The 9,541-nt window shown below is 36.2% G+C and overlaps 1 protein-coding gene across 1 annotated transcript in view; it reads left to right on the top strand.

Moving 5' to 3' along the window:
• Window positions 1–739: 739 nt before the first annotated feature.
• The window catches only part of LOC150107632 (solute carrier family 25 member 36-A-like), a 163,866-nt gene continuing 155,064 nt past the window's right edge, over window positions 740–9,541 (top strand). Inside the window, exon 1 of the mRNA XM_090391982.1 lies at window positions 740–879. Within this exon, the coding sequence (XP_090248108.1) occupies window positions 839–879 (41 nt within the window). The 5' untranslated portion in view covers window positions 740–838. The remainder of the gene's footprint in view (window positions 880–9,541) is intronic.

Here is a 9,541-nt window from a genome sequence, read left to right as displayed (position 1 = left end):
AGTTTAGAGAAAAGCTATTATTTTAAACATCATTTATTCAAAACTCATCAAACAATACTGCTACTCTTGTTTAACCAAACAAAAATGTAATTTTGGCGAATGAAAATATTCGGTCTATGAAGCAATAAAAAAATGTTTCATCTAATTTATTTATTTATTTTTTTTATTGGCATTTTATGAACATTCACATGATCTGTTTATCAGTCAAAACAGTCTTTTTTTAATTTCTTTTTCGGAACGATCTGCATATGTCATTCTACTTTACGAAAACGAAATGCCACTAGCTGTTGCAACTTAGTACGACTAACACCGAGTTTTGTTCATCGGTCATATTTTCTGAACCAAAACTTTATTCAGAAAATACGGAAAAATTTGTATGCACTTGGTTTCTTCTACGGTCGCTATTGCTGAGCTCTGCAATTAAAAACCCTGCTAACCTACATCAGATTGACTAACTCTGGATTCTGCTGAAAATTGGCAGAGAAAAGAATAAGCTCAGTCAATGACTGGATTGAACTAAGTCTTTCTTCTACAGCCTTATAGGTCCAATCTCTTTAAAACTTTAGAATGATTAAAAGAAATAGGACGTCGATTTTAACTGTGTTGCTCAAATCTGATTTATTGCTGAAATTTTGTCAACTACGTTCACGTGCACTCGTGCTGTTACGAGTCACATGGGTAAGATAGACACCAATGAACTGTTCTGTTGCACGTGTCTGCATCGTGACCAATAGTACGCTTCAGTTTCTCATCTGAAAGTGCCGATGTGTCTGTATTTTCAGTTTTACTTAATAAATTGAACAGTTTATTTGAATTCGATAAGCATTAATAGAAACAAATGTCGGGATATGATGCAGCAGTGCATCTGCTGGCCGGAGGGTAATGTAGTTAATTTTGTATACTGTAATTAAAAATGAGGATAGATGTATATATAAATAATAAACATACTGGTGATGTTCTGTTGATAATATAGTGGTGGTGCAATTTTTAGTTTGCCATGGCTTCGTCTAACGAATGTCTGATAGTTTTGTTCATAAAGTTATTTATGTAGCTAGAAAATGCGAAGATTGGTTATTACAACCAAGATTGTAAATAGTAAAAATAGTCATTTAGTTGTTCTTATCGGTTTTATCAAATATTGTAATTTATTACGCAAAGTTACGGAAATTTCACAATTAGTCATTACTGTAACATTTGGTTTCTTACCACCTAGACAGAATTGAAAACCCACGATTATTATTATCCATACTACTTTGAATCACTATGGAATCCAAGACTCATCTCAGGAAGCCTACTTGGTACCTGCGATGCGTTTGAACTAAATTGCAGTTATATCAGTCGTATCAACGATATGCATTAATTTATTAGCTGGCTACTTTCAAGGATGACATCCTCCGTTTTCATAATTATTATAGTAAATTAAAGTACTTTACTTACGTTGTACTCATCACCCTTACCGCAGCATATTCCTGAGTGATGAGCCATCCACTGACATCCCTTGCCATGAGAAAATCTCTTCCTTGCTAACTGCACTCTAACGCAACCACAAGGTTGAGTGATTTTTCTCCTCCTACCCTATAAAATCCCCCCCCCCTTTTGGCATATATCACAAATTCATAGGCCTGTATTTTATTTAAATAGACAAGTCTTATAAACTTGAGGAGCTATACAAACATCCATGCCCACCGTGAGATTCGAACCCACGACCTATTGGTTGGAGAGTGGGTTTGCTATTCACTTGGTCAACCAGGTTGGGGCATGAGAATTTATCCTCAGTTAACATGCCACAGTTCTGAAATTATCTTATTTCTTAACCTTTGAATTCTTAGATTTCATCATCAACCCTACTGAGGTGACCAAATCTGTACATGAGGTGGTTAAAATGTGATCAAATCAACATCTTATATATAATGGTATTGTTACTTTTTTTATACTAACTTATTAGTTTGGTTCATTATTTTGACACTCCTCCATGATCTTTAGTGTCTTTTTTTTTTAATTTTTTTTTTTTTTATGTACATCCCATGAACTTAAGCATTCTTCTTATCCTCATATCCCATGCTTCCATCTTTTGTAGTGCATTCTTCACCTACATAGTACACTATATTCCATTCCCTTTGCTCAAAATGTAAAACCATACACTTGCACTACTGAACAGATTATTTACTCATTTGTCCATTAGAACTAGCCTGTTAAAATCCTTATGGTGATGCATCCACATACCATGTCATCAGTATTTAAATTAAATAGCACTCCACTTGCCATGTGCTCTCTCTCTCTCTCTGACATACTGATCTCGTATATGCATCTCCCTGATAACTACTATGTAGATAGTCTGAGTCTTCAATTTTTGTTGTTTTTCCAACAGTTTAAAATATTTACACACAGAACTTTGTGAAATGCCATTAAAAATCCAGAAAGGTTAGTTGTATCCCACATTGTTATCACTTGGGACGAAGTGTTATTAAAGTCCCTCCTAACTCACTGAATCTCTTACTTGCTAATTGCATCTGTTGAAAATTTTCTATTATCTTTCATTATTACTATTATTTAGAGCATAAAAATTGGGAAAGGGAGTTTTTCCTTGAAAGTCATTGTTTATCATATTCTGTTTGATAACTGTAGTAGTTGGCACTAATATTGAGTATTTTGGTATTGAGTGGTAGCGATGGAGAGTTGTAGAGTAGGTGCCCTCCCTCGATGAGTCTTTGGACTCCTTGGAAGTGTTACATATTATTATTGCGTGACACTTCCAAGGAGTGTCACGTAATAATAATAATTAACACTAAACATTATTGAGTAGCTGTCATATTTAGCACTAAACATTATTGGCTAACTATGATTTCGTAACATTAAACATCATCAGGTAAGCATTAAACATTATTTGGTAACTGTGGTATTTAGCATTAAATATTGAGTAAATTGTGGTACTTAAATATTACATTAAATAGTATTGAATAACAGTGAATTACTAAATACGGGAGCAATTTCCCATTTCTTGAATGGGAAATTGATTCAAGTAGCATGATGTGAGCAGAATTCAATGACATGGATTTATTTAGCTTCCATGGAAGCTGCCAGTGAGGTCTTTAGAAAGAATACTTTACCTAAAGAAAAGTAGATTCTTGCAGGAAACTTAAACAATAAAGCATGGCTAAATAATAATTGTCTGCAGGATTTCTACACTGGGAATAGATTAGTCATTAATTGTCATTATTCAAGTATCTCCACAGACTCAGAAGACTCATTCTAGGTGCATATCATGCCTCTCCTCAAAATCATTCACTCTCAGCACTAACAATCACCTCCAGCAATCCATTCGTCATTTACCATACTCAAAGCAAAAGTTCTAGTCCTCATACCCTTTACACAACCTAGGGGTGACCCTTGTTCTCTACCTACTCATCATATATTGAAAAAATTACTTTTACATTAATATTATAGAACCCTTTTAGTAATATATAAGTTTCTATTGTGTCCGAGGACTTTACTGCTTGTCAGCTGGTCTTTCCAATCCATGCACCTGAAGTATGTCCTCATAAGGAGCATTTCACAGATCTGTCACCATTTAGTCACTCATCTTTGGATCTGCTTCACTACCTCTTTGTCCTTAATAAACCTAAGTGACCAAATCTATATGCATAGTAGTAGGGATGTAGTGTATCATAACCTTATAAAGAGGGATGATAACATCCCTATCTCTGCTTATCAATGTTTTCTTCAACATCAAAGTAATTCTTTGAGCTATTTTGCCTACTTTTGCAATATGTCCTCTGAACTTCAACTTCCCATCTACCATCACCCAAAGTCCATATGTAACTTTACATTTTTTCACATTAAATTGACAACCTTTATCTTATGCTGCCAGTTTATATTTTTATATATTAGTGGCATGTAAAAGATCCTGAGAACTATGTCACAAGTGTGTGTGTGTGGGGAGGGCAAGTGGTTAGAAAGAAAATAATTTGTTAATGTGTTTCTTGAAGCCCTTTGGATGCAGTGGCATTGAAAAATATGATCTATTAGACCCATGAATGACTGGAGAGGAAAACCAATCCATTTGTAAAGGGAAGGAATACCATAAGATTGTAGCTTGGTAAGAAGGTTACGATGTGAAAATGATCAAAAGCGATCACTTGAGTTTCTCCAAACATTTCCGTGGACTATGTTCAAATGTGGATGAGGTTGGTAAGATCTGCTATGGAATGAGAATGCTGATATCTGAATTGATCATCACTAAGCATTTGGTATCTCCAAGTAATGAAGCAGTTTATTATTATAAAAACCTCCATGGAGTCAAAGACTCATCGTGGGAGGTCCACTGTTATACACACAGTTTATCATACTATGCATTAAATATATTCATCGTCTCTGCACACACCACACTCTCGGGCAAAGCATCCCAATCACTCACCACTTCCTTGCTCACACCCTCCTTATACAGCTTCCAGGAATGACCTCTTGTTCTGCTATCCTCACCCATTTTGTTCAAAACCTCCCTGACATTAATCTGGTAATAACCTCTTAACAGCTTATATGTCTCAATCATACCCCCCCCCCTCCTCCTCCTATCCACTTTCTGCAAATTGCATTTTGTCAATCTGTCTTCATACTCTACATTCCAGAGACCAGAAACCACCTTAGTCAATCGCCTCTGAACTTTTTCCAATGCAATTTCATCTTTTTGAAAACCGGGTGACCAGATCTGTGTACAGTAATCCATATGTGCCTGATCAAAGCCTTATACAAAGGAACCATAACATCCTAACTTCTACAAGTCAATGTCCTCCGCATCATTCCCATTATCCGCTGTGTTGTCTTCACTATTTTAGTAACATGTCCCTGAAATTTTAGATCCTTGTCTACAATCACTCCCAGATCTCTCATTTCCTCTACCTCTTCCAAAATATTTGCACCGATTGTGTACTTTACATCCCATCTCTGCTTCCTAAATTTCAAAATCTTACACTTTGAAACATTGAATTGACATCCCCACTTATTTACCCATTCAGCCAGTGTATTGAAGTCCTCTTGCAAAGCTACACCATCCACACTACTCCTGATAGCGCTCCACAACTTTGCATCATCTGCAAACAAGTGCACATCTCCATTCAGACCTCTCCAGATATCATTTACATACAAATTAAACAGCAATGGACCCAAAACAGATCCTTGAGGTACACCGCTAATAACTTTCCTCTTCTGGGATATTGCTCCTCCATAGACAACTCGCTGAAACCTATCAGACAGCCAATCCCCCATCCAGCGAACCAATCTACTGTTCAGCCCTATCCATTCCAATTTAATTACCAGCTTGTCATGTGGCAATTTATCAAATGCCTTTACAAAATCTAAATATACCACTGTATATGCAACACCCTTATCCAACACATTTGTCACTTTATTATAAAAAGTAAGCAGGTTGCTAAACATGATCTTCCTTTAGTAAATCCATGCTGGCCGCCAAAGAGTATTTTTCTGTTGTCAACCCAATTCTGAATCTTATTCCTAACTAACTTCTCTAATACCTTGATCACAACTCCAGACACACAGACTGGTCTATAATTCAAACTCTTATCACTACCCTTATGAATTGGAACAATTTTACCCTCTTTCCACTCTTTTGGAACTTGACCCAGTGAGAGACTCATGTTGAAAAGATATACAAAAGCTGTTGTTAACTCTCTGGCACATTCCCTCAAGACACGTGGTGAAATAGCATCAAGTCTCACAGCCTTATTTACATCAAGTCTATTCAATTCCTCATATACCTCCTGTTCACTTACTAACAGTTCTTCCTCCTCTTTTCCCACTGCTTTCAAGTTCTGCATGATGCCACATTCACAAGAATGAAATATCTTTAGAAATTGCTCACTAAATATCTCAACTATATCCTCCACAGCAGTTATCATTCCTCCGTTTTCACCAATCAATCCCATCTACCATAATCATTCTTTCTTCTACTGGTGACATATCGAAAAAACTCCTTAGGATTTTTTTTGGCTGCTTTAGCTAACTGCTGCTCATACTGCATTCTTGCTACCCTTATCAAGCTAGTCACCTTCCTCGCCTGCTCTTTGTACTTCTCATGCAACTGGTTGTTATAAATACTCATTTTGTGTTTCTTCCATAACACCTTCTTCTTCCAGATTGCATACCTTATCTCTTGATTCATCCATTTTACGCCCATATCGAGGTCAGAGCAATAAGGCTATAGTTTGATGGTTGGCTTTTATCTCCTTTTTGGAAACAGCCTGGATAAAAGCTTGCTTCCAGGCTGTAGGGTGATGCCAGATGAATGTGATAACTTGAAGAGATGATACAAAATAGATGTAAGTTCTGGAGCACAAGCTTTTAGTGCACTGGATGAATACCCATCAGGGCCAGGAGGCTTATCGCTATCAAGGCAACTGAATATTTTTCTGATGTTCTTCTGTCAGAATTTCAGAGGTGGCATACTGTAGATAGTATGGAATATTGGGAGGAGATTAGAAGTCCTTATCTTTTAGATGTCACCATTTTATTATCAGGATGTCAGAGGTGGAAATTTGGAAGGAAGCCTTGATAAAGTAAAGTATCAGAAGGCTCAGCTGCCATTTGAACAGGAGATAGGTATAGTGCATTTGACCCTAAGAAAGTCTTCTTTGGATTTGTTGACAATTTGCAGTTGTTACAAGCTGTACTGTAAGATGAGTGAGAGTTTGAAGTTTCTAAGTTGCGCCATTAGGCATATGCATAATTTTTTGGCCTGGATTACTTGGATGCAAAAGTTGAAGAAGCAAGGTTTGGATAAGAGTTGTGGGATTTGAGTTGAGTGGGAAATAAAAGCACTCATTTTAGTGAGAATAATTTCTATTATTAGATCAGAGCAGGTGCCAGAATCAGCAGAGTTGAAGCAGAAATCAGGCTATGGAAACAAGGTGCAACCAGGGATGGAATCTACATTCCATCCCTAGTTTCGCATCCTTGGCAAACAACTGCATACTGCTTCTCAGATCATTCCCTATATCATTAATATACAAATCAAATGGTGCTGTCTTTAGTACAGAGCCCTGAGGTTCTCCACTAGTTACCTCATATTTCTGAATTCTACTCTGCCATGTACTACTTTCTGCTGTCTGTCAGCTCCCCCCCCCCATTACCACCAGCTTAATGTCCATTCTGTTTGCTTCAGTGTAATAGTTACTGCTGTGATATGCTGTCAAATATCTTTGCTAAGCTCAGTATAATAATGATGTAACCCATTTCCCTTATCCAACTTAGCTGTCATTATGCTATAAAATGTGAGTCAATTACTGGGGCAGGACCTGCCTTTCACAAAGCTCCTCAGCCCTCCATAGAAAATCATATTCCTATCCATCCATTCCTGAATTCCATTTTTTATCAACTTTTCTAGTACATTACTTTAATACCTTGATCACCACTCCTGAGATATTAATTAGTTTGTAATTCTCTGCTTCTCTCTTGCAGCTTTCTTTATGGAAAAATTTTGCATTCTTACTATTTTCTTAGAACTTTACCAGAGCTGAAATTTAAACAGTTTGGTTCAAGGCAGTGCCAGTTTTCTTGCACATTCTCGTACATCCTGCTGCATTTATGTTGACATTTCTCCATATGCTGAGCATCTCGAGTTTATCTACCTTGTTAATTACTTTTAGTATGTCACATTGACAAACTTCAGTATTTCTGCCTAGATGATACACCCTTGCAAAGTGATCACCCAGTAACTGAACTATTTCTCCTACTTCTATCACTTTCCTACCATCGGCCCCAATTAAGGATATCTTTCTTCCTTCCAGTTCCCTATGTGGAGGGGGAAAAATAAAATTGAGGTTCTAGTTTTTTTTAATGTGAATTGGAAGAAATGGGAGTTGGCATGCTATTAAAAAATAAATGGAAGATGTTAAATAACTTGATCTTTAATGGTAAAATTTTTACGTAAGTGTCATCATCTTCAGTACAGAAATGGAACAGCATAATATTCACATAACAGAAAGATTCTAAACAAGCACCACCACCATAGCTACAGTATGGTCAACAGATTACTAATTTTATATATATAAATATATAAACAAATGTATAGTTTTAGAGCCTCTGAACAATTTTGTAACAAAACAAAAAAAAAATTAAACAAATTAGTACTTTTGCAATCAATCTGCTAACTTTTTATCTTCCATAAAAGAGAAAAATGTAGACCATCAGATCTCATTATTATTGTTAACTTGTATCACCATGGAGTCCAAAGACTCATTGCAGGATGCTCATAGTATAGTTCACAGTATATCTATCATACAACTCTCATTCCAACTAGAATTTCACCATGTGTGGCAGAAGCTAACATTATTTACATTGTACCTATTCATACTTCTCCTTAAATGATTCACTGATAAAGAACTAATAACCACATTAGGCAACCAATTCTACTCATTCACCACCCTAATAGCAAAAAATCTAGACCTTGCATCCTTGCTAACTGAAGCTTTATTCAACTTCCAATGATGACCTGTTGTTCTATCCCCAAGAATTATTCATAAGAATAATTTCTCTCACTTCCATTTTATAACACCCTTTCAGTAACTTAAATGTTTCTATCATGTAACCTCTCTTCCTTCTATTTGCCTTCATGTGGAATCAAAACTATCTTGGTTACCTGTATCTTCTCAATCACCTCCATATCACTAGGAAACCCAGGAGACAAAATCTGAGCACAATAGTTCAGATGTGGATGTATCGGAGACCTGTAAAGAGGAATAACTTTTTTTTTTTTGGTCCCTGCTGGTCAACATATTTTTGAGCATTCAAGTGGTCTCCTGAACTGTTTTGCAATATGACCTCTGAATTTCAGTTCCTAATCAATCATAACACCCAGATCCCTGGCCTAAGCCTAATTAATTTTCAGCAATGAAACGTCATCAATAGAATACACAGACTGATACTTTTTTTTCAATCCAAAGTGAATAACTTTACATTTAGCTATATTAAAAGAAAAACCATTACCCTTTGACCACAATGACAATTTATTCAAATCATCCTGCAGGAGTACTACATCGACTTTATTTACTATAGCTTTTCCCAACTTAGCATCATAAGCAAAAACCAACTTGATATCACTCTTCAAATTATTTCCACGACCATTAATATACAGATTTAACAACATTGGACCAAGAACAGAGCTATGTAGCACACTTCTGGTCACCAAAAAGTAAAAGCTTTACCAAAAAGACTGGAAAACTTTGTAAACTATCTGTACTACAAGGTAAGCTATGAGCAAGGATTATTTTTCTAAAAAAAAAGCCGTGACAATCAGATCATTCCAAACTTCGCTAAGATAAAAGAAACTATTAAATCATCTGGAGCTCATAATGTCTACAGGAATATTAGCTTGTCTTTAGTCCACAATCAACTCAGAGCAGCTAAACATGATCTTGCTATTAACCCAACATTAGTAAGGTGGGGTGTCACAGACCCCAAAGATTTTAAATTAACTAACTTTTTAACAATGCGTGGCAGTGAGCATGCCTCAGTATAGCTCCCCCCCCCT

Source organism: Typopeltis vanoorti, chromosome 4 (assembly GCF_054136105.1).
Source record: "Typopeltis vanoorti isolate ZY-2024b chromosome 4, IOZ_Tvanoo_1.0, whole genome shotgun sequence".
Classification (NCBI taxonomy): domain Eukaryota; kingdom Metazoa; phylum Arthropoda; class Arachnida; order Uropygi; family Thelyphonidae; genus Typopeltis; species Typopeltis vanoorti.
The sequence above is the reverse complement of the archived record's forward strand: the minus strand, read 5'-3'. Positions and strand labels throughout refer to the sequence as shown.